Here is a 24,350-nt window from a genome sequence, read left to right on the forward strand (position 1 = left end):
ACCTCCCCCAAGGCTGGGGCTGGCCTGGCTCCCCACTCCTGCCCCCTCCCTCTGGATGACAGACCATCCTTCCCAAGCTACTCCACTGTGCCAGGCAAAGGATTCGGCTGCCCCCACTCAGTTGCCACGTGTTTACAGTTTTAGGTAATCTGGTAATAAATTGATCCAACCTCACAGGTCCACCTAGATCCTCCCCAAATACAAGCCAACTGTCAGGCTGCCGCGGTGCACAGGAAGGTCAGGCCTGCAGCTTGCGGCCCTGACTGGCAGGTGGGGTCACCGGGGCGAGACGGAGCCTCATACAAACTTCTTCTTGGCATCCATGCTGCGCTTCCCACATCAGGAGTCTGGAATACCAGGTGCTCCGCGGGACAAGTTAACTGTCCACCTCTGCCTGGGTGGGCTCACCAGCTAGCCTAAACATCCTAGGTTTTAATTTGGGTGCAGAACTCAGGAAATGGGCACTTTCTGGTCCTCCTTTTGGTAATGTAGGAGCTTCTTAGCATCTCCCCCCACCCCTTTTTGGCAACAGGAAAATCATAGATCACTCCATTTCACTGTACAAATAACTCAGAGTATTAGAATCCGGTTCTCCTCCTTTGGTTAAACACATGCACACACATACAGCAGATGCAATCTGAGTATCAACGTGGCCTCTCTTACACATCTACCAATATTGCTAAAATTAAAACAAACAGTCAACACATACCAAACTGCATCGTGGGGCACCTGGGTGGCTCGGTCCATTAAGCATCTGACTCTTGATTTTGGCTCAGGTCGTGATCTCAGGGTCATGAGATGGAGCCCCGTGTCGGGCTCTGCACTGGGCGTGGGGCATGCTTGGGATTCTCCTTCCCTGTCTCCCTCAGCACCACCCTGACCCCTCCTTCAAAAGCTGCATCTCAACATCATCCTGTTTTCCGTGCAGGGAACTTTTTATTTGAGAGGACTGGCTGTCCTGGCTCACTGTGATTCACACAGCCCCAGAGGACAGGCAGCAGAAAACCTGAAATGCCACTGCATTAGGGTGAGCCTTCAGAGCTCCCGGCTTCAGACACCCTATCTGCTGGGATGGGAAACTCTCTTCTAGGATATGATCTGACCCTTTCTGCACTGAGTCTCTGGTTCCTGAGTTTACAGGAAGAGCTAGAGGGGCTTTCACACCAAAGTGTCCCTGTGTGTACACCAGGGTGGCACCTCTCCACATGCTAGGATCTCTGAGACTGTCCTGTGTCTGCTCCGGCCAGGCCCCGGAGGGAAGAGACAGTGTTACAAGGACAGAAGGAAATAGCAGAGCAAGCTGCCAGCCTTCTTTCTAGGGTTGGTACTCCTCCAGGTGACACTGGCCAGAGGCACTCTAAGGCTGCCACCAGGAGACGGCAAGCCATCATCAAGCCCTCTGAGGAGGGCTCACATTTCTGGCAGCAGCCGGCTGACCAATCCCGCTCTTCCCAGCCAGATCCAAAAGAACAAGGAGCAGGAAGGGAGAAAACCCAAAGTGGCCCTTGCTTCCACCTTTAACTACTATTTCAAGAGGCCTACATGGGGGAATAAAAGTCTCAAGGTCATTTTTGAAGTTAAAGTGCTTGAAAAAGCCGAAAGAAGTTACAGCTGTTGCTTCCTTCCAAAGCCCGCGAGGTCTTGCAGGCCCCTCCCTGGGGGAATGGACCTCAGGACCCACTTGGCTCTCTCCAGAAAGTAGAACCAAACTTCTATACAAATACCTCACATACACAAGGATAAGTCTTTTGGGCACCTTACAGTAAAGTCCTAACGCATTTCAACCAACAAATAAGAAATGACAAAGCCAACGACACTGCAGCTAAGGGGAGAGCCCAGTGGGGGCCTCGGACAGACCCCCTGTGTGGCCCTGATTCTACAGATGGGGAGGGGAGCATGACGGAGCCTGGGTCATGGCTGAGCCTTTTAGGAGGGGATGCATTATTTGAAGGAGGGGTCCATATGCCTGTTAATTTGACCTTGTTTCTTTGAAATGCATTCAGTAGAGACATATGCTATCCCTGGAGCCCAACGCTGACCAGAGAATTGGGGGGACCTCCTGTTTGTGGGACCTGACCCACAATATGGCTGTGCTTTATTTGGTGACATTGCCAGACAGGCTGACAGCCCCCCAAAACACATGCACACACGTGCACACACGTACAAGACACCATCATAAAAACGAGCAGAGCTTCAGGATCCAGCCTTTGGCTGGCAAAGCTGCACAGCTGCACGCTCAGATCACACCATGCTTCACGTCGCCTCTCCCATCCTCACCAAGACACGTGTGCTACAGCTCAGTTGGTGCATGCTGGTCTCTGGAACGTTCCAGGGAGGCATCCCATGAGGGAAAGCGCTCCAGCACTGGCCAGGTAGCAACGACCAGGCATGGTTTGTTGTGCTCAAGAGGAGACCATAATGTGATGGCCGAGAGGCAAGGAGGTAGAGAAGGGAATGGGAGGGGAGGATGTCGGGAAAGGTAGAGCCCAAGGGCAAGGCGCCAAGGCAGAGGGAACCAGACTGACGGGAAATATTCACGCCAGGGGAGCTGCATGCTGGATGCTTGCCGTCACACATCAGTCCTGGGGCTGGTCAGCGGTGCCCGGTACAAACCGAGGGAGAAAAGCCAGGGTTCCCAGGCACCTGATGCAGGACAATGGGGGGTGTCTGCAGAGCCTGCAGGAAAGAGGTCAACCTGCGTGGGCCAAGGAGGGAGGGGAAGGCGCCTTCCCAAGGCTGCCGGGGGTGGAGGGCGCACGGCTGCTCCACTAACGAGCCTCACACAGGCGCCACCAGAAGCTGCCTCTGCCCGGCTGCCTGTCACACGGACAGATTTTCCTGTCTTCCTTGAAATACAGGACAGCAGCGTCTGCTTTTAAAAAGGGTGGTTGCCTTGCAACTACTGAAGAAACTTCTCTTTCCAGTGCTGCTTCATGGGGCAGACAGCCCATGCTACTCCCAGGGAGAGTGGCAGGACTCTCTCTGCTTCAGAAGGAAGCTGTCAGTGGACCAGGCACATTGCGGGTGGTCTGACACCGACACCTCGGTGCTGGTATGATTCTAAAGCAGCCGCTCAGATCCTGCCAGGTCTCCGGGGCGCTCACCCCCCTGACTGGGCCCTTCTGCAGCCAGGGAAGGAGGTCCCGAGCACCGAGCTCTTTCCCCTCCCTAAAATCGGAAGTGTCTCCTTCCTCTCAGCAGTTTCAGTGACTCCAGTTCCTGTCGCAGGGTGGGGAGCTGACACAGAGCCAGCTGAAGCCACAGACTGACCCGGCCTGCCCTGGGGGCCCCGACTGTGGGCGTACCCCTACTCCATCCCACTGCTGAAGAAGAACGTCCCAGATTATCAGCAGGGCCTGCCCCGTGTCTCTGGAGTGGGCCAGCTCATGATGTCTCCATCTGCATCCCCACGTGCACCCCACCCTCTCCCTCTCTCCTCCTCAGGAGGCTGCAGCAGGCGCTGCCCTATGTCTGCCTCAGCCCTGCTCTCCTTCCTCCTCCTCCTGCTTGGTCCTATGTCACAGGCCTGACACTCAGGAGTACGGGCAGTCACCTTGGTTTTAGCCATGTAATCCCAGGGACCCTTTGGCACGCAGATGGGGGGAGCAGACAAGGCAAAAGGGAGGTGGGGAGACAGGCAACCGGATTCTTCTAACTGCTAGTTCTAGGGCAGCGTGGAGTGGCTCTGGGTGCTGCCGATGTCATGCAGGGTCATCAGGTGGGGTGACAGCCAGTCGCTGGCCCAGGAAAGGGGTGTGCACCCTCAGTCCTCCTGGAGGGTACTCTGGGCGACCTCCCACAGCCTACTCAGTGGCCATCTGCTCAATGTGGTCGCTCAGCAGCTTGTATTGCTCTGGAAAGGAAAATGATGTTAATTCTTGGAAGAAAGATGTCGACACCAGCAGGTGGGTCCTGCTCTTTGCATTCACTCAGCAGGACCTCACCAGGAGTGGTAAGTACAGGCTTCTGAAGATTTGCAGTGACACAGAGCCCTTAGCCACCAGCACACTGCAGGCCTGGCACCTCGAAGTGGTCTCTCAGAAATGGGATGCATCTGGTTATGGAGATGACGTGAAGGCCAGGGAAGGCATAGTGCCAGTCGATGAACTGTGCCATGGGAGCCAGGCCCGAGTCCTATGCACAGGGGCATAGGGGCAAGGGGACAACGGTCTTGACTGGTACTGTGGGGCTGATGACAACATTCTGCTATTTCCCAGGGAAGCACAGAGCATTCTCCTGCCTCCTGAGGCTACTCTGCTGTGGTCCCCTCTAATTTGGTGCAGGACGGAGGGCTTTTAAAAAATATTTCTATGAGAGAGAGAGAGAACGTGAGGAGGGATAGGGAGGAGCAGAGGGAGAGAGAATCTCAAACAGATTCCCCACTCAGTAGGGAGCCTGATGCAGAGATTTGATCTCAAGTCCCTGAGATCTTGACCTGAGCCAAAACCAAGAGTCAGCCACTTAACCCACTGGGCCACTGAGGTGCCCCAAATGGAGGCTTTTTTTTTTTTTTTTAAGAATACTGTGTCAATCCAAATGTATTTTTAAGTGGAAGACTTTTTAGGCCATGAAGGAAAACTGTACTGCAGCAGGTGGTGGGATGTCCCATAAAGGTTGGCTCCAATAGCCGATTGGGGTGCGGATATTAACATATCCTCTTTTTTTTTTTTTTTTCGTATCCTCTTTTGTTAAAGAAGTCAGAGATCCTAGGGATCCTGGGTGGTTCAGTGGTTGAGTATCTGCTTTCAGCTCATGGTGTGATCCCGGGGTTCTGGGTGAAGTCCCACATTGGGCTCCTTGCAGGGAGCCTGCTTCCTTCTGCCTACGTCTCTGTCTCTGTCTCTCTGTCTCTCTGTCTCTCTCTCTCTCTCTCTCTGTCTCTGTCCCTAAATAAAATCTTAAAAAAAAAAAAAAAAAGAAGTTAGAGATTCTAGAAAAACCTCACGTCGCCCCTCTCCTCCTCCTTCTCCCCTGCCCGTCATACCTGTGTGGCTCAAGAAACAAAGGTAGGCATATGGTGGACATTTAGAAGGAAGCTCATGGTTGGAGCTTGACCATTTTCAAGATCAGAGTCTGAGCACCCAGTTCCATCTTTACCCTTGGCCCCATATATAAACACTGGGCTGGTAAGCTCTCCCACCCCAGCTCACCAATCCCCCACCCCTGGCAAATGCTACCTAGCAGAAACAGACTTCCAAATACAATGACAAGTGCTCTGTGCGTTTAGGTAGACGGGACGAGAGAAGGGGTGAACCTGCCCCATAGTTCAACATCATGTTTCTAATTAAAACAGTAGTGATCCTTTTAGCAGGGTGGGGCATTCTAGAACGCAGAGCATTGCTTCCTAAACCCCAAGACCCGCCCGCCTCTGGCCACCGCTCACCTTCATCCAGATTGCCGATCACGGCCTGCTTTTTCAGGAAGTCGTTACACAGCTTCTTGTTCAGCCCGAATGCCAGCATGTTGTGAGTGAACGTGCTGGAGGAAAAGACACCCGTGAGCTAGCGCCCTTCCTGCTCCCTGGGGAGGGGGAGCCAAGGGCCCCCCATGCAGCCCTGCCTGGAACTGTTAGTGTAAAACGAACAGCAGCCTCGTCAGCCAGCCACCATCTCACGGCACAACTGCCCGCCACCAGGCGTGGGGGCAGGAAGCACGGTCATCAGGAACGAGAAGCCAGGTCTAACATCAGTAATAATGGGCTTCCGAGCCGTGTGAGAATACACATTATAATGACATTGTGTCAAGTATGTGTGACACTGTCAGGGTCGGAGCCCCCTCTGCAATGCCCCCCCAAGTGGGAACGTCTCCTCTGGGGGCCTCTCATCACTGCATCCGGGCATCACTGCCCCCCTCTGCCCTGCCTCCCCCTCTGTGGGTGATTGGCCATGAGAATGGGCCTTCCAGCAGGAGAAAAGCCCAGGCTTGGCCCCACCCTGCCCCACTCAGTTGGGGTCCCCAGGAGCCCCCAAGGTGGGGTCGTTGTCCGTGCTCTTACCCCAGCTGCCCGAAGGTGATGTTCTCATTGAACCGCAGACTGTCATTGCGCTCCTCCTGGGTCATGTGGCACCACTTCTCCCTGCAAGCACAGGTGAGAGGAGAAGGTTCCAGAATGCCGTTGTGTCCCCCGCCTCTTGCCCCCCTGCTTTGATCTACAGGGGGCACCCAATGTGGCCTCCCTGACACGGAGTGGGGAGCGCCTCCCCTGCAGAGCTGTTTGATCTGCATTTACACAAAGCCTGCCCAGGGTTCTGACACTGCCTAAACTCAATCACTTCAGCCTTCCTGAGATGAGGAGATCCCAAAGCTGATATGCTTCCTACTGACCCAGAGATGATGTGTGGTTTGTAGTTGCCCAGAATGTTCTCTAGGAGAAAAGAACACCCCGCCCCCCGTGTCCTTCTCTATGGCTCCAGGATGGGAGGTCCTGGTGTGATCGTAAAGGCAGAAAGACCTGCAGAGAGGGTCCTGCTGGTGTCCCAAGGCAGTGGGTGCTGAGAACCCATCCAGGAAGCCCTCAGGCTGGGGCTACATCTGCAGGCCTCACTGGCTCTTTGGGGTGGGGGGTGTACATAGCCTCTTGTGGCCGGGAGGCCCAGGGTGTCGGGGAGGTTGGACGTGCTGAGGGCCACACCATCCTGCCAGGTGGGGTCTTGGCTTTGCTGCATGTCCCGGGCCCGGCTTCCTCATAGGTAAGGTTTATGGTCCACGGAGCTCCCAGAGCACACAGATGAGACCTTGATCCCAAGGCCCCCGTGAACCATCCCCCCCATGAAGACGCCACAAAGCCTCTAGCACAGAGCGCAGAAACCCCAATGAGAAAGAAGCGCAGCCTGTGTTTGGCCACACGGGTGGGCTCTGAAGCCTGACTCTGTCCACTCTCTGTGGAGGAACGTGTGAGCGCACAGGCCGTGGGTGGGGGAGGGGGGTGCTCTCCGAGTATGAGCTCCGTGTCCTGACTGAAAGCCAGCCGTCTCCAACAGCTCGCTGCAGGGTGCGGTCTCCCCCTCCTCTGGCACAGCACCCCTCTCTCAAGTGGACTGGGGATCGTCCTGCTTCTGCTCGGCTCCACACCCTGCCCTCAGGGGATGAGAGCCTCCCTGTCTACCTGAGAAGCTCCCTGCAGGGCCAGATGCGGATGTGGAGGAGATGCTCATGTAAGCCCATTTCCCCCTTAATAACTAAGCTCTGGGTGATGAGTCTGACGAAACAAGGTTAGGAGAGAGAGAAAAGACGAGGGAGAGGAGAGGTGGAGTGAGAGAGTGAGGGGGTGAGGGGTAGGGGCAATGGAGAAGCCAAAGGAAGAGAGAACCAAGAACAGCAAATCTTAACTCCTCCCCACCCCCAGGCCCAGGGCCACTCAAGTGGCCATGGCTTAGCAGGAGGCTGTAGGACGTCAAGAGCATGATAGCCGTGAGGGCAGGTGTCACTCCCAGCCTCCTCTCGCCGATAACAGGATACCCGTGAAGATACCCAGATATGCTTCCAGGCATGATGCTCATCCCATCCCTCGTTACCCCCACAGTTACCCTCAGGATCATCCAGGCACATCAATCCTCATACCACATCAGGCCTGCAGTGTACAGTTTCATAGGTTGTGCAGTGCACAACCCCACATCATGTAGGAATGACCCAACAGTCTGACCCTCCTGACCTGGATGAGAGGATGAGACTGTGGCAAGGACTAGAAGTGGGGCATTTAACCTGACCTCTGAAGAAAGAGATGCAAGGTCATTAGCAATCAGGGGATCAGGTGCTGTCTGCAATCAAATCAATTCCCTAAAACTGAGATCAACATCCAATCCCGGTCAAGGTCTAGTGCCACAGAGGGCAGGACATTGTGTCAAAACTGCCACACTGGGAATCCAGATGTGGGCCACAGATGCCTTTGGAAGTGGAAGCCTTTCTGCCTCTGAGTATCATCGGCTGAGTTTACTATAGAGGAGATGTGATGCTGGAGGCATGAGGCTCCCCGGGGACCCAGAGCCCACCCTCCCACCACACGAAGAGAACACATGCTCTTCTTCCAGGTGAGGCCCAGGGCATGTGTGGGTGTCCAGGTGGGGGGCAGGTCCAAGATGTGGTCAGACCACGTCTGCTCTGGGTGGCACAGCCCGTGAGGCCCACGGGCCGGTGCCCCCTGGTGGGCTCAGAGGCGGCCGTGATGCTCCAGTTCTGTGCCTCAGCAGAGGTGCTAAGCAACCCTGCCCCTGGGAGGCCGCGGTGAGTCACACTCCCACCCAGAGAGACTGTGGGGACGCGGGGGCTTTGTACTAAGGAGGGGGGTGTCCATTATGCCTACATGCTCCTTTTATAGCCATAATAACGCTGCATAAGAAGCAAGATTTCTCATAAACAATAAGCACTAAAAATACATCACTGATTAAAGGAAGCGTGCTTTGGGAAACGTCCAGCGAAGAAACAATCCTTGTATCAGAAACTGTATTTTGAATAGGCAGGTCCTTAACTCCAAAAATATATTACAAAAGATATCTAACAAATACGAAGGTCGAACGATTAGGGTTGGACTCCACCGTGGGCTGGAAAAAACAAGCCAGCCCTGTTCTAGGCCGTTCTCTTCAGGGGACCCTCCCCCTCACGCATACACACACACACAGGCTCCCCACCACACAGTGGCTGGGAGGGAGGGGACCCCTTCCCAAGCCTGGCTGGGGCAGGGGAGGGCCTGCCAGACCCCTGCTCACCTCTGCACCTGGCTGCAGAGAGGCAGATCCTCTGTACCCACCCACGGCTCCAGGCTGCGACGGGATTAGGGTAAAGTCAAGGGGGTGGGTTGGGGGCCTGCCTAGGAGGGGCCGGAGCAGCTAGGGGAAGGCTTGAGTTGCTCAACATCGGACTCTGCTGCTTGCTCTCTGAACTCACACTGGGCCTTGCGGAGTCTTGGATGCCCTATTTGCTTCCTGTTCCTGGTGCTCTGTCCTCGGTGAGCCCCCACCCGTCACCAGCCTGTCCCAGCGAGGGGCCTGCCCCAGTGTCTGGGCTCTGCCCCTGCAGCAGCTAGTGCACGGCTCCCGCCCTGAGGTGGCCCTGGCGGGGACCCCCGGCACTGTAACATCAACAAAGTCACGTGGACACACACCTCTTCTTCTCCTCCTCTCCAGCATCCCCTCTGGAGCGGCAGCAGAAACAGGTAAACAGAGGAACATGTCAAAGTCATGCAAGATATGTGGATGGAAAAAAGAGAACAGCGAGAGAGGAGCATTATTACAGGCAGAAACAGAGAGACGGAGAGAGACGGGGTACTCGAGACCATTTATCTGCTAGGAGCCCGACAGCTACAGAAGCAGCAGGAGGAAACCCCATTCGCCTACAAGCATCTAAGCGCTCCTTCAGTCTGGTTTCCTGGCAGAGTGTGGGATTCTCTCACTAGAATCCCCGGGACTGGTTCAGCATCTTCCCCTCTGTGTGCTCCCTCTGCCTCCCTCAGGAGATGCAGGCCGTCCCACCCTGCTGGGGTGCAGCTGCCCCCCCACCCCAATGGAAGGACTGCACTTCAGTTCCCCCCAGCACTTTGGCCAGCCATACACAGCAGGCACCTGCTGTCTCCTGCCAGGGGGAAAGGCTGAGGGGGTCTCCCCCCGTTAGAGAAGGAGAGGCTCAGAGACTTCAAGGTCCCATGACTGGGAGGGGGTGCCAATTAGGGGGCCCAGGACTGGGAGGGCTGCTGCCCTTTCCTGCCTGGCCGCTAGACACAGCAGGCAGCAACCCTGGCTTGCCATGACCAGAGCGGGAAGGACCACCAGACCTCACTGCCACCCTGTGCTTTGTGTGACAGTTTACAAAGGGGGTCTTCTGATATGGCAAGACCACCCTCGGGGAGGCTGGCAGGATCTCAGGCTGCAGATCAGAGCAGTAAGCTGATTGTAGCAATCGCATGTCCCCAGACGTTCACTCTCTCGAGCTGAATCTGTGGGGGTGGGGGGGCGGCCAGCCCTGTGCCCCAGAGTCCTGTGGCATGGTTTGTGCTCAGGATTCTCATCTCTGACAGCCATAGACAGAGTGGCTCCTTGGGGTTCCTGGTGGTTTCATTCTGAGGGAGTTTGCGTTTTGTAGGGGGCGGGGTCAGGCCAAGTCATGCCAGAGGCCAGGACAGAAAGCGCTCATGCAAGCTGAGGACCCCCACCCATGAAGCTATGCGTGCCCAGGACCCTCCAGGCAGTGCGCCAGGCACCAGGGTCAGAAGGTGCTGAAGAAGACATGGACGCACTGACCCAGCCGTCCTTCTGCTCTTCTCTGCAGAAACCAGAAAATAAAGCCACTCCCTGGTCCTCTTCCCCAAGGCAAGGCGGGCCCAGACTCTGCTCCTACCTGGTGGTGGGAGACCGCTTTCTCCTCTCATAGTGGACAGCGTCAAAGAAAGCCGCATTCCAGAACCTCAGCGTGTGCCTGTGGGACAGAGGCGGGTGTCAGTCCTCTCTGGGGAGGGCGGGGAGGCAGGTCTCGGCACACTGGAGGGATAGAGCACACGGATTCCCACCACATCTATAGGGCTTTCGGACAAGTTGCAGAGAGGCAGAGTAGAGAAGAGAAAAACGAGCATGTGCCTTTGTCCCAAACCAAGGCAGTTCCCTGGGCTCCCGGCCAAGGGTCACATCTCTTTTGGGATGAAGGTACAACATGAGTGACGTGGAGGCAGGACGACAGAGGCCAGGTGGGTAAGTCCCGCCTCCATCTGGTCAAAGCTGAAGCCACCTCCTCTGGGACATGGATGAAGGCCATCTTCTGCTTTTCCACCCCCACTGCGTCTCCCAGAGGAAGCCAGAGGTTTGGGGACACCTTCTGCCTCAGAACAGGGTCTAGTAACATAAATGGGAACCTGGCACAGACAGGCCACAATGCAGAAAACAAACACGTTCATAGATACACAAGCAAGAGACATTATTCTTAAATTCATGGGTCTGTAAACTACGCAGGGTGCGTGGGCCAAACCCAGCCTGCTGCCTGTGTACACCGGGGTTTACGGGAACACAGCCGCACCCATTCACACTGTCCACGGTGGCTTTTGCACAAGCAGAGCCGAGTACTTGCCCAGAAAGCCGAAAGTTTTTATCACTGGGGCCCTCAAGGAAGAGTGTTCCAAGCCCTTTGGGAGGTGATAAGACAGTGGCCAAGTCACAGTCCAGGAGGCCCAAGGTGAAGCCCTAGACAGGGGTGACACAGCTGGTAGCTTCTCCCGGCTTCTGCTGAACCTGGTGCAGCTCAGGTGGGGCCTCCATACAGACACAGGCTTAGGGACAGCCCCACCTGGGCAGCCCTGGCCACACTCCCGCTCTGCCCTTCCTGTAGCCAAGTTCTCCAAGGGCCGTACTGTGGCCTTCGAGGGAGGGGCATATCTGACACCCTTGGGGCTGCAGGTGCCAGCTCTCTGCCTACTTGGGAGTGAACACAACACGGCGATGGGGACGCTTCACAAGCCTAAACAGCACAAATGGTCATTCACAGAGTGAGATTGAGGGCAAGGGTCCCCTGACTGCCCATCCCTCATTTACTCATGACCTTCATTCCTATACATTCATATAAAACAGCTTTGTTGGGATATAATTCATGTACCATCAACTCAGTCTTTTAAAGTATACGATTCAGTGGTTTTTAGTATATTCAGAGTTGTGCAAGCATGACCACCATCTACTTCCAAAACATTTTCATCCCCCCATGAAGAAGCCCCATGAAGAGTCCCTCCCCATCCCCTGGTTCCCTCAGCGCCCCACAAACACTCAGCTATTCTGTCTCTAGGGACGAACCTATCCTGAACGATTCATCTAAATGGCATCATACACCATTGTGGTCTTTCGTGTCTAGTTTTTTCACTCAGCAAAATGTTTTCCAGGCTCACCCATGACTCATCGGTCAGGGTCTCATTCCCTCACATGGCTGAAGGGTACTGTGTGGCATGGTTATACCACATTTTATGTGTCCATGCATCACGTGTCCATGCCTATGGACATTCAGGTTCTTTTCAGCTTTTGGCTATTGGGAACCTACATGCATCAGTTTTTGCTTGGGTACCTGTTCTCAGTTCTCTTGAGCACCTAGCTAGGAGCGGAGCTGCTGGGTCACAGGGTAACTCTCCACTAACATTTTGGGGAACCACCAGACTGTTGTGTGTGGCTGCTGCCCTCTTTCCATCCCCATCGGCAATGTATGAGGGTCCCAATTTTTCCACATCCTCCCCAACACCTGCCATGGTTCACCTTTTCTATTCTGGTTACCCTGGTGGGCAGAGCGAGCTCCGTTTCTGACAGAGATGGAGATGTCAGGAGCCATGGCCCCATAGGTGCGAGGGCAGCCTTACCAGATGGGCTGCTGCTTCAGGTGTGTGTACAGGTAGACCTTCTCCCCTTTCCTTTCTTCCTCCGGGCTGCACATGGTCACTGTGGGCAGGTGACAAAGACAGACCGTCGCTCCGGTTGTACCCCCCTGCTGGCGGACCCCTCAGCATCCTTCCAGGCAGCACTGCTTCTCCCCAGTGGTTATAGGAACACAGCGGAAAGTCCAAGATTGCTTTTCTTTTCTTTTTTTTTTTTTTTTTCAAAATTCCTTTTCTGCCGCCCACAGCCAGGAATAATGCTCCTGCCCCCTGGCGGTGGGGACTTCTCCTGAAGGAGGGGTCCCTGGCACAGCTCTCCCAGCTCCAGCAATACTTTCCTTCACTTCCCTGGGAACTAAATTCAAGAATTTAGTTCTTGAATCCTCTCCCCAGAGAAGATATTTCCCCCAGAAATTCAACAGGTGAGCAGAGGCCACGGCGGAATGACATCAGGAGTCATCCATGGTGGCATCTCGTGCCACAGGTGGTCAGGGGCCAGTTCCTGGGGGGCCGACTGAAGACCCCACGGGGGCCTGGGTATAGGACCAGGGGCACTGTTGTGGCCGCATCTGGGCACCTGCTGGGCCCGGGGAGCACTGGGAGGCACTCACCAGTCTTCTGTGGTTTCTCCTTGGGCTTGTTCTCATCCTCCCTGGAGGGGAAAGACACCGCAGCAGTGACAAAATGACCCCCCTACACATTTTCTCAGCTCAAAGGAACCGGTCTACCTGGCTGAAGCATGATTATGTCTTTTAGTAATGGAGACATTTAATGTGGTTTTCTCTGAAAAGGTGCTATTAAGTCAATGCTACATTTGCCAATTGTCCATCTACCAGAATTAAGAAGATGTGGCATGTAGGCTTCTGTGCATCATTTTCTCTGCATCCCAAACTGCCTGGACCACAGAAGGAATCTTCCAAGTCACCTGGCTGTAACCCACCATGACAGGGGACTGTGGGGACTGCAGTGGGCATGGCGCAGACACTGGGAGCCAGGAGTACCCTCTTGTTGACGTGCCCCTTTCTTGGGAAGTCTTCACTTCAACAACCCGTTCCCAAGCACCCGGTCCCAGAAGGCTCCTGAGCTCCTGCTACAGAACGGCTGTCCTGGGGGATGGGAGTCCATCCCCTGCCTACCCGGTTCCGTTCACACTGGCTCTCACCACACTTCCAGGAGGAAGGGGGCAAGAGGGCTTGCAAGTCCCCTACTGCTCTCTGGCAGTTTCGACATGCTCCCAATCAGTCCTAGAAAACCCTGACCCCCAGGGGACACCCCTGCCTGTCAGTCAACCCAATGGCATTTGCAAACCACAGAAAACTCTGTGTGGAGGGTGGGGAGTCAAGTGGGGCCGGCAGCTGTGCTTACCAGGAGCGGCTAGCAGGACCCTAAAGTTACCCAGGGCGGCCGCACAGACCCCTCCACTGCCAGGTCAGGGCCTCCCTGTCACTGCCTCTGCATGTGGCCTCCGCCCACGTCATGCCTGGCCCTCGCCATAGCCCTCCTAGTGACACACTTACTCGTACTTCTTGGCCAGGGGTCCCTTCAGCTTGGTCTCCAGCCCCCCAAAGAAGCCCTTGACATTCTCTGTCCTGGCCGTGTTCTTCAGCAGCCGCTCAGCGATGTCCTTCTTCTCTGCCAGCCAGCTGTTGGCAGATTTCAGGTAGGAGTCGATGCTCCCTGCAGGCTTCTCCTTGGACTCCATGGGCAGCAGGTGCGGCTTACCTGAGGGGGTGAAGGTGGGAGGGAGCAAGAATGGCACCGCACAGCTTAGCAGGAACAACAGGGTGCCAGGACCCCTGGAGGCAGCGGTGACAAGTAGAGGCCCCAAGATGCCAGGGGAAGGTGGCAGGCCGGGCCTCTCAGGGCCACAGCTAAGCACCCACTGCATACAAGATGCTAGCCAGGGCCCCCAGACTGCAGAGGAAACGGGAGGACCAGCCCTGAAGGAGCTCAGCGACCTGAAGGTGGGGAGCAAGGCACACGCAGAGCTACACTGTGCTGGAGGAGGCCAAGGATTACAAGTGGCCCAAGAACCTCTCCCTGTGCTGGGAGGAGGCAGGTGGACTCAAGAGAGGCTCTGTGCCCTGCTGTGGGCCTGACACTGGCCCAGGCAGGAGTGGGCATCCCTGGGGAGTGGGAGAGGGGAGGGGAAGACAGCACGGCCAAAGGCTCTCCTGCTGGTGAGGGTGGCCCCTACAGGTCAGAGGCCCTCCTGCGGGTCAGGGTGCCCCCACAGGTCAGGGTTTCCTGCAGGTCAGGGCGCCCCCTGCTGGTCAGAGGGTCTCCTGCCGGTCAAGGAGCCCCCTGTGGGTCTAAGGGTCTCCCACAGGCCAGGGTGCCCCCTGAGGGCCAAAGGCTCTCCTGCGGGTCAGGGTGGCTCCTGCTCATCAAAGGGCCCCTAAAGGTCAAGGGGTGAGTGTCCCCTACTAATGTAAGCAACTGCACAGATGTGACGCAGACAAGTAGCAGCCACTTGAGGAGCTCTTTGAGAAGGAGGAGCACAGTGTGGACGAGGGGTTCCCATTTGACCCAAAGGTCTAGCATGAAGGACCTGCCTAGTGGTGGCCTGGCCTCGAGCTAAGGCAGTCTGACCAGCTGTCACCAGCAGAACTGAGGCATGGAGAGGACAGGCACTTGGGAGTGGGGGAAGTACAAAAAGCCAAACTGCAGAGGACTCGGGGTTATAGCATCAGAACAGAACTGTGCATCCTGCGAAAGGTGGGAAGGGAGGCCATGCTTACTGCTGCCCTGACCCAGCTCCAGACCACATGCAGGCCCCCAGCAGCCTTGGCTCACAGCGGCCTGAATGAGTCTCTGCTGTCACACCCAAGGAACTTCACACAGGGAGCCCTCAAGTTCCCATTACCAGAAAGTTCCAACCCAATGAGCCAGAAGAACTGTCAGGCATCAGAATAAAGAACAATCTGCACTCTTCATAAGGGCATCACCAACCCACACCCAGGGACGCGTTCCACCCCAAGATGCTATATTGATCCTCCCATTCTCTCCAGTAACCAACCCAATGTCGTATTTTGCTAAAACGTGAAAGAATGTCCTCACATCCAGCAATCCCTGAGTCTGCCACGGAATCTCCCACCAAATGAACTTAGCCTCCCATCTAGGCACTGGGTGCTTTCCTTCCTACCATGGATAGGCAACTTCATGACCCACAGTGCGGACTACCTCTTTTCCTCCTGTTTCAGGAACCTTACTCCTTGCTCATCCCACCCTAACCTCAGGTTCTGTTGCTTTCTGGAAGCCTCACAACTTTGCTGCTAATGGGGAAGAAATCCTCACTTGATGCCACGTTATAAAGTGACAAGTCTTGAGTTTCCATGTTTGCCCTCCACAGAGGCTGCGTCCGTGGCCTTACCGATGTGATAGTAGGTGAAGCACATGGTCATGAGGTTCTTGGCAGGCCCAAAGTCGTCCATCTGATGACACCTAAAATGACAAGTAAGGCTCGACTAGCTAAAGAATCATTCTACCCAATTTTATCAGTGCAAGTTCATGAAGCAAGACCTAAGAATTTTATAAATATGTCCACATTAATACTTCACTCCCCAGATGCTATGTAGAAGCAACAAAAAAGAATCTCCAATTGGATGAAGTGCCCATAGGCACACAGCTGGGGATTGTTCTGATCCTGGGCAGGAAGGAGATCTTGGTCCATTAGCCTGGCCTCCTCTCCCTTTCAAAGTGGAACAGCAAGGCTCAGGAAGCTCAATCCTATACACAGGAGCAGTGCCAGGACTGGAAGTCAGGCCCTAGGCCAGGTGGCCCTCCAACCCCTAATTCTCAGGAATTAGCAGTGAGTTCGAGGGTATACTAGTCAGTGGTTTTCAGACTTGAGTTACATTAGAATCACCCTGAGAGTAGCCCACCTGCTGGGCCCACCCCCAGAATCTGGTTCAGTGTGTCTGGGCTAGGGCCTAATAAGAATGTGCATTTCTAACAAACTGCCTTGTCAAGCTGATGTTCTAATGCTCCTGGGCCCAGGGAGAGCACTTGGAGAACCACTGGGAATACGAATACCTACCCTATATCACTTGCCGAAAATCAAATTAAATTGTTAAACACAAGAACCTTTTATATACCAAAAAATGTTCCACAAATGTAAAGGATTATAATTACTATATTATACTTACTACACTAAGGTTTATGAGCTACACACAGATCCAGTCAGCTTAGCAAACAAAAAAAGGGGGGGGGGGAGAATCTTCAAACGGGGGCCTGCCTGCCCCTAGAAATGTGCACTGTGACAGCTGCAAATGCGACACTGTTGCCCACTGCAGCACCAGGAACCAGAGGAGACAATGAGGAGGAAAAATCCAAGGACCATTGATGGGGCGCAAGTCAAATAAACTATGATACATTTAGATATCAGAACACCATATAGCCATTAGAAACGAATAATTAATTGTATGGGGATGCAATGCCCTTTTTTTTTTTTTTTTTTTTTGGAAAAATATATACTCACTGGGATGTGTCATTGATAGGGGTTATCACTGGGAAGAGGGCCACAGGAGTGAGGACAGGGCTGTGAGAAGAGGTTTCCTTTCCATTTTAGGCACTATGCCTCTCTACCCTGTTCTTCTGTATTTTTCTTTCCTGTTTAGTTTCTAACTTTGTACAAATATTACTTAAAAAAAAAAAAGTCAGGACGTCTGGGTGGCTCAACAGTCGAGCATCTGCCTTCGGCTCAGGACATGATCCCAGGGTCTCAGGACCGAGTCCCACATCGGGCTCCCTGCATGGAGCCTGCTTCTCCCTCTGCCTGTGTCTCTGCCTCTCTCACTCTGTGTCTCTCATTAATAAATAAATAAAATCTTAAAAAAAAAAAAGTCAATGGAATTTATCTATACAATGGGGTCAGGGACAGTTTTCTCTTTTAACATAAAAATAATTTAAAACTTGAAGACCTAAACTCTGCCAATAAAATCATAAAGGACTATAACTTAAAAACATAAAACCCTAATAAACTAAAAATTGTAAAGCTCAAATTTTAAAAATACATATTTTTAGAAGATCACAAGTTTTTTTTCCTTTCTTTTTTTCCTCCAACCATCCACAAATACATATGCTCACCCAGAAATGGGGAGGTTCTGTGTTTTAGTCGGGTTGGAATTTGAATGTATTTTTTTCCCCTCTCCTATTTTAAGGAAAAATTCAAAGTAAATGCAGAATTAAATATGTGTTACCAAGTGGGACAGGTGCAATCTTTACAAAATATGGATTCGTGAGAAATCCTTTGGATGGGAATGTTTTGAAGCTGAGGTATTCTCAGAGCTCGAGAGTGTGTTACACACAAGACAACTGGGCCTGTTTGAAACCCGCTCCTTCCGTGATGCTTTCTTGTCCCTCCACCCTTGCCAGCTCTGAGACCCAGAATCCCACATGAGCCTATCCTCAACTTGGGACATTCCAAGCAGGTGCTGGAAAAATAAGGATCCTCCTCTTTTTGGTCTTTTCCCTCTAGTCCATGCTCTGTGTTTATGGGGGGAATTAAGAGATGAGGACACATCAAGACACAAGGGAATTAAGGTTCACAAGAGCGGTGATGTTTCTGCTGGGACAAGAAGGGGAAAGAAAAGGAAAGGAGGGGGGTTTTCAGGCCTCAAAGCATGGAGGCAAACCACCAGGACCAGGACCACGGAACCACAATGAGGAAACAAGGGTAAGTAGGGTATAAACTGCCAGATGGGGCTTCCTCTCCCCTGACCCCAGATCAATAAAGCTGTTGTTCACCTCCTCAAGGCAGAGACACATCCTGTCCTTTCATGCTGGTGGGGGTGCTGTCACCTGCTCTGACGCAGGTCCAAGATGCATGACGTGGGCCTGGCAGTCCCAGAACCCCAGGGCCTCAGGAGGAGGGAGCCTGTGAGTCACATGGCCTGCCTCTCACAGCTACACAGGGGCAGGAGGGGCCCTTTTTATCACCCTCCGGCTTCTACTGTGCTGTGATAAAACGTTCCAGCAGGGCCTAATTAGTACTCAGGGCAGGCCCAAGTCATCTGATCACATCATTAAGTGGGTGGTTATCTAGTTGGAAGTACTTTACAACAAGAAATCAAGAAAAGGCCACATCTCCGCTGCAGGAGGGCAGGGTCAATTGCGTGTCATCCCAGCCTGTCCTATGGCCCTCGTGGAGGGATTTACTCCCACCTAACCTCTACTGCGGGGGGAGGACCCTAACTCCCTCTTGCAAGAGGCTGGTAGGACGCTGCCTCTCAGCAGATGGGGGGTGGGGGGGTGGTTCAGAGCAAGTGCCAGTTGATGACGCAGGTGGCTGTTATGGCCGGGTTAGTACGGGGTAGGAGAGGCGGGGAAGACACGCTTGTAGGACAGAGGCTTTGAGTGACAGCATTACTTACTCAAACAAGACGACAGCGAAAGACTGCACCAGGCGGTAGAAGGTTGGCTCCGAGACACACTTGGAGTTGCAGCGCTGTCCAGGAATAGGGCAGACACGTCATGGGGCGAGCAGGTGGTGGAGGCACGCTGCAGCTCAGACGGGTGCTGGGCTTACCATGCTGAGCAGCACTAGACACAGCCCCGCCACGAGCCTGGGACGGGAGCAGCCTCCCCTGCTTCACAGCAGCCAGGACCCTGAGCAGGGCACTGGCACCGGGCACAACACCACTGCTTGGCAGAGCACAAGCCAACATTTTCCTGCATCTCCTTAAAATTTTAAGAGCTAGGAACACCACACGCTTACCTACACAACACAGAACAGCTTGGAGGGATTAAACCCGCAGATGACAACATGGGAGATTTCTGGAGTGTAGTTATGGGCTGTTTCTTTATTTTTTGCTGATTTGCATTTTCTAATTTCTTTTTGGAAAATAAATTGTGATAAAAAAATACTTTAAAAACTAAGAGCCTAAGCTACTTCAGAGAAAAAAAAAAAAAAAAGCCTGCAAGATATTTACCAAAAAATCGTTCTTTTCTGAATTCACATGGCTGTCACTGTCTACATTATCTTTATAAAAACTGAATATAAAATTAGGCACGGACGTTGTCCACATGCTTGCCTTTAAAAAAACAAACTGTTCTGTAATTGCAAGCAATTTGAAAGACTAGTTTGCTCGCTCATTTTTTCTAGTAGGGGCATTCGGATGAGCGACTTCTCACTTCCCGCTACTCTAGTGAAGTGTTTGGGGAACATCTTTAAGTAAGTTCTACTAGTTTCTCAGCTGGATTGTTTCCCGTGACTTTTCTCCAGAGTGGGCGCTGCAGAGGTGGCGGGAATGTGCCACACACCCCCTGTGCCTCCCGACGCCGCCCCTCACCTGGGCGCTCACGTATCGAGCAAACCACTCGCGGCCTTTCCCGTTCTCACTGCTACAGTACTCTCCAAACTTGGCTTTCTCCTCCTGGTCCAAGTCCTCCCTGAAAGGAACAGAGGAGGCAAAGCAACTTTCAATCCTCTGGAAGAAATCCAGCCACAGCGGGGAAGAGGCAGGAGAAGGAACAAGGAAGTATGGCACCCTAGGAGCAGATGCCTAACTTACACCAGCTCATCCTACCCTCGGGTGAGCCCATGAGGAATTGGGGTCTTTTCTATCTCAAAGATGAGGAAACTGGCTCAGAGAGGATCAAACACAGCTAGAGAGCAGCAAACAGGAGCTCCATCCAGACTTCCTGGCTCCAAAGCCCAGGCTCTGTCCCTTGCGTCCTGCCTCCAGTGAAGCAGGAGCTCTGACAAAGGTAAGGTGACCCTCTGAGGGCCTGGCTCTCTAGCTCCACTGCCTTCCCATCCACTAGGGCTGAAATCAGCAGAGAACCATCCAGTGAATTCAAGAATCCCTAATCTGCTCAGTCTCAGCAGGACATACTGGCTTTGGTTGGTTATTCTGAAGAGCCAGTCTGCTCACCCCTCTGACAATCCTGGCTGTGTATGTGAGGGATGGAGACTAGGGGACCCTAGGGGGTCACCAATGCCAGGGTGAACAGAATGCTCACCTGACCTTAAACTACTTCTGATCCCTCTTCGTGGGAGGCTAATAATCTGCCCCAGATTTAAAGACAAAATAAAAAAGAAACAGAAGGGCTGAAGATCAATTAGCTCATGCAATTTTTCATTTATTTAAGGTTTTGTAGAAAACATCTTGGTCTCATTTATCCCAAAATACCAACACCAGATGAAATCGGAGAATTTGCCAGCCAGTTCGCAGTGATTTCTGGAATGCTCTTGAAAATGCATCCGGCTCAGTTGTCCGTGCTCCATACTGCTGACAGGCTGCCACAAATATAGATTGGCCTTCCTGACAAATTAGCAAGCTTCCATGCTTTCTCCCCTTTCATTAACTGGGTGTGCTCAGAGAAAGCAGACCAATTCCAGTGTTAGTCAAACAAAATTAGGAGGAAGCCACATCTACTGCTCTCCTAGAATGCATTCAAAATCGAACATGAATGTGTTTTTGCAGAGGCCATTATTTGGATTATCACTGAGCTCTCTTCCCTCATCTAACTGCAAAGAAAGCGGACGCACATCTGGAAAAGGCAGACATCCATTTTGCTCAGTTACAAACAAGGGGCCTTAATCATGGTAGGAAATAGTGTACACTATGCATGGTGCCAACAGGCAGTCTTATTTCTTCACTAAAACTGGAAAATGATCCCTTTATTCGCTTAGCTCCCCACACTGAAGTGTGTGCATGGAGAGTCCAGAGGTTTCATTGAAATGCAGATTCAGACTCAGTGGGTCTGGGTGGGGCCCAAGACTCTGCATTTCTAGCAAGTTGCCATGATGCTGATGCTGTAGGTCTCTACATAAGACAAAGGAGCAGCAAGGCCTCCAATGACCAGTGTGTGGCAGGGACACAGGGCAAAGCTGACATCTAAAACCCAGGAATTTGGGTTTGCAGGCTCTCCACCCCCATGTTGGGATAGTAACAAGTGTGGTTGGGGGAGGTGGAGGCCCACCCACAGACACCCCCTCTTAGTCTGATCCCAACTGCTCCCTGCTGCTCCAATTGCCAGGGCTCCCATTTACCCCTTCAAGAACCATAGAGAAGAAAGGCAAGAAAGAGGAGCAAGGAAGCGTTCCCTTCCTGGCAGTTGCTGGAGGCTTAGCTGCCATGAGCATGGTGAGGAGTATGGGTAACTGAAACCTTTTGGCCTACACACCTCCTGCACTGAAAGTCTGCCAGCAGCAGTGGTGCCCTAACGGAGTATGAGTCTGACAGGGAAGGCTGAGTAGCTAACCTGACATTGCTCAGACACAGGTAAGCAAACTAGAGTCCTGGATTTAGCAGCAAGGATGTGAGCCTGTCCTTGGAGTGGCTGGAACCAGGGGTGAGGCTCAGAACCACCGAGGTGGCCCACGGAAGCCTGGGCCCCAAGGGGTGCCCTGTAAAGGACAGAGCCGGGAGCACAGAGCAGGTCCCAGGGGCTCACCCTCCAGAGAAGATCTTTTCCACGTAGCTGCGCATGAACTCCCGGAGCTCCGGGGCCTCCTCATCCTTGGTGGACTCGGTGCTCTGGTTGGAACAGAAGGACTCGTTGGAGGAGGAGCGGCGGTACTGGTCCCAGGATGGGTGTGAGGGCGACTCGCCCATGTCATTCTCACTGTCCGCAGACTCTGTGGTCTCGCTCTCCGAAGCACCGTCGCCCTGGGAGCTATCCCCATCCTGCAGCTTCGGAGGCAGGGCTTCCAGGGGTGAGGAGGCAGACGGCTCAGTCCCGAAGTCTATCAGTGTGCCCACGGGGACGTCCGGGGCCTCCATGGTTTGGGGAGGCTTCCAGGCTGGAGGGCCGGCAGATGGGATTCCCGCTTGTGTCAGTGGGAGCTGGAGCCCAAGCACATGCGTTGCCTGGGAGCTGTTGGCCACTAGGAGTCTTCGGGGGCAGCTCTCATGGCCCTAAGGCATCTAGAATGGAAGATGTATAAATGTTATTATGACGAGACGGGGTGCATAGGGGGAGTACAGCAATGAGAATCCAAACTTCTAGGATTTGGGTCTTTGCTACACGGACATCATTTCCCTACTGTCTACTGTTAAACACCTGGTACATGGTAGGCACTCAATAACTAGTTGTTGAAATAATGAACACATGAATACCAATGATCAGGACTCCTCCAAATTACACTAATAGACTTCAAAGCCACTGCACCTGCTGGCCCTCCCCTGCTCTGGCCTACCAGACTGATGCCAATAAATAAAAAGGCTGGAATCAGAAAATCACCAGGGATACCTCTGCCACTCACTGCCATTAGTGTCAGTGGCCGTGGGAGACGGTTCATCTCGTACATTGGGAAAAGCTGCCTCTGCTCAGCACATGGGCCCCTCACCTCCTGGGCTGGCATCTCTTCTTTCCTGGGCTCTTTTCTGAGGACTCTTCCACTCAAGGCCTAGAACATTCCCAGGCTGCCAGACAGATGTCTCTTTTTCTATCACTCAAACCCTCTCATGGCTTCTGAGCATCTTTTGCTGCCTAGACCCACCCTCTCCTTCCTGCCCTCCCGGCACCATAGCCACCTGGACGATGGCATCTGGCTCACAGGTCTGTTCCTTTTGCCTTCCCCCCTCCCCACTTCATTCCTTCTTCCTGCCTCACCCTGCCCAGATGCTGCTCACCCCCAGGGTGGACACGGTGCCATCTCTTCAAGGAGCTCTATTCAAAACTATTCACTGATGGCTCTGTGCACCTCCAGCATTTTATTTACCCCCATTTAGAATTCTGCTTGTTTGATGGGTAGATATTACCATTTCTGTTTATCCCACTGAAGTATATATAAGCCCCTGGAGCACCTCTGTGGCCATCAAGTTGTCTAGTGCAGTCTCGACTAAGGAAGTATTTGCTGTACATCTGTGAATGCATGGACAGAGTTGCCCATGAATGTATTGGAAGAGCTGGGAAGGGGCAGGGAGGGGAGGGGTGGTCCAGGGTGCTGGTGGAACAGCAGCAGAGGTGGAATTAGTCTTTGCATCTAAACCAGGTTTCCGAACTGCCATTTCGGGAGTCACCTAACAGTTCTGGGACTCTCCTTCCCCAGCAGTGAGACCCAGACAACTCAGCATGAAGCAAGAGCCCTCCTGATGCATCATCTCCTCCAGGCAAGAGCAACCACAACCTCAAGATTGGTCACGTCCCTCTCCTCACCCTCTGCAGACCCCAAATATCTAGGACAACACCTAGCACACAGGTGGCTGCCGACACTGTGGCACTAATGCATCTTCTGAGGGTAATTTGATATTAGATTGCATTTGCTGCCTGTTAAGAGCTTAATGTTCACAAATCGATCATGAGTTCCTCCAAATTCCCCAGCTCAGGATATTTTTAAACACCCTGAGTCAGAAAGATGGAATGGCTGACTCCTTGTCGGAGTGGCAACAGTATGCTTTCAGTGGAGTCCTACAAAGCTTGCCTTGGTTCAAAAAAGAGAAGAATGAACCTCCACTTAAAAGAACTGTCTGGGCCAGGGGAGTCACATGGGGTTTTTAGGAGCCAGGAGACAGCACTACCACTCAGAAGACACTGAGGAGATTAAGGAGTGGCAGTCTGGGGCTGCATCAGCCCTGGCTCCCCTCCTGCCACCTGTGTCCCCCGCCTCTGCTCTCTGGGCCAGGGTCTCTCCATCTGAGACACTGTGGTCGAGCTTGAATTCTAATGTCGTTCCAGCCACCATATTCTCAGACCCTCCAAAGCACAGAAAATGACATCTGTAACAACACACTGGGTGTTAAAAACAGAAAGTCACACAATAGGAAGATGTTTGCAGTCACTATGATAGGAAAATTGGGTTAATAATATCTGTATTATAAATTCACCCAAATCGAGGGGCACCTGGATTATTTTTAAAAATAAGTAAATAAAATATTCATCCAAATCCAGTTGAAAATTGTGTTCTAATAAGTAACACAAACTACTCAAACAGACAAGGCACATAAGAAGAAATACTATTATTATAATTATTTTAAAAGATTTTATTTATTTATTCATGAGAGACACAGAGAGGCAGAGACACAGGCAGAGGGAGAAGCAGGTTCCATGCAGGGAGCCCGATGCAGGACTCGAT

General features: G+C 53.0%; 1 protein-coding gene across 6 annotated transcripts in view; it reads right to left on the reverse strand.

Annotated features, from left to right (window-relative positions):
* Positions 1-552: 552 nt before the first annotated feature.
* Positions 553-24,350, reverse strand: part of KIAA0513 (KIAA0513 ortholog) — a 69,529-nt gene continuing 45,731 nt past the window's right edge. For 4 of the 6 annotated variants that reach the window (XM_072731399.1, XM_026004930.2, XM_072731398.1 and 1 more), the window contains 12 exons: positions 21,728-22,200; positions 19,618-19,717; positions 18,700-18,773; positions 15,699-15,769; positions 13,843-14,047; positions 12,937-12,977; positions 12,311-12,389; positions 10,327-10,404; positions 9,098-9,127; positions 5,996-6,076; positions 5,384-5,478; positions 553-3,853 (listed from right to left, as the gene is read on the reverse strand). In XM_072731399.1, coding sequence (XP_072587500.1) covers positions 3,804-3,853; positions 5,384-5,478; positions 5,996-6,076; positions 9,098-9,127; positions 10,327-10,404; positions 12,311-12,389; positions 12,937-12,977; positions 13,843-14,047; positions 15,699-15,769; positions 18,700-18,773; positions 19,618-19,717; positions 21,728-22,056 — 1,233 coding nt within the window. In that variant the 5' untranslated portion in view covers positions 22,057-22,200 and the 3' untranslated portion in view covers positions 553-3,803. The remainder of the gene's footprint in view (positions 3,854-5,383; positions 5,479-5,995; positions 6,077-9,097; positions 9,128-10,326; positions 10,405-12,310; positions 12,390-12,936; positions 12,978-13,842; positions 14,048-15,698; positions 15,770-18,699; positions 18,774-19,617; positions 19,718-21,727; positions 22,201-24,350) is intronic. The other 2 variants (XM_072731400.1, XM_072731401.1) reach the window with 1 other exon arrangement.

The sequence above is a fragment of the Vulpes vulpes genome, chromosome 12 (genome assembly GCF_048418805.1).
Source record: "Vulpes vulpes isolate BD-2025 chromosome 12, VulVul3, whole genome shotgun sequence".
NCBI classification, from domain to species: domain Eukaryota; kingdom Metazoa; phylum Chordata; class Mammalia; order Carnivora; family Canidae; genus Vulpes; species Vulpes vulpes.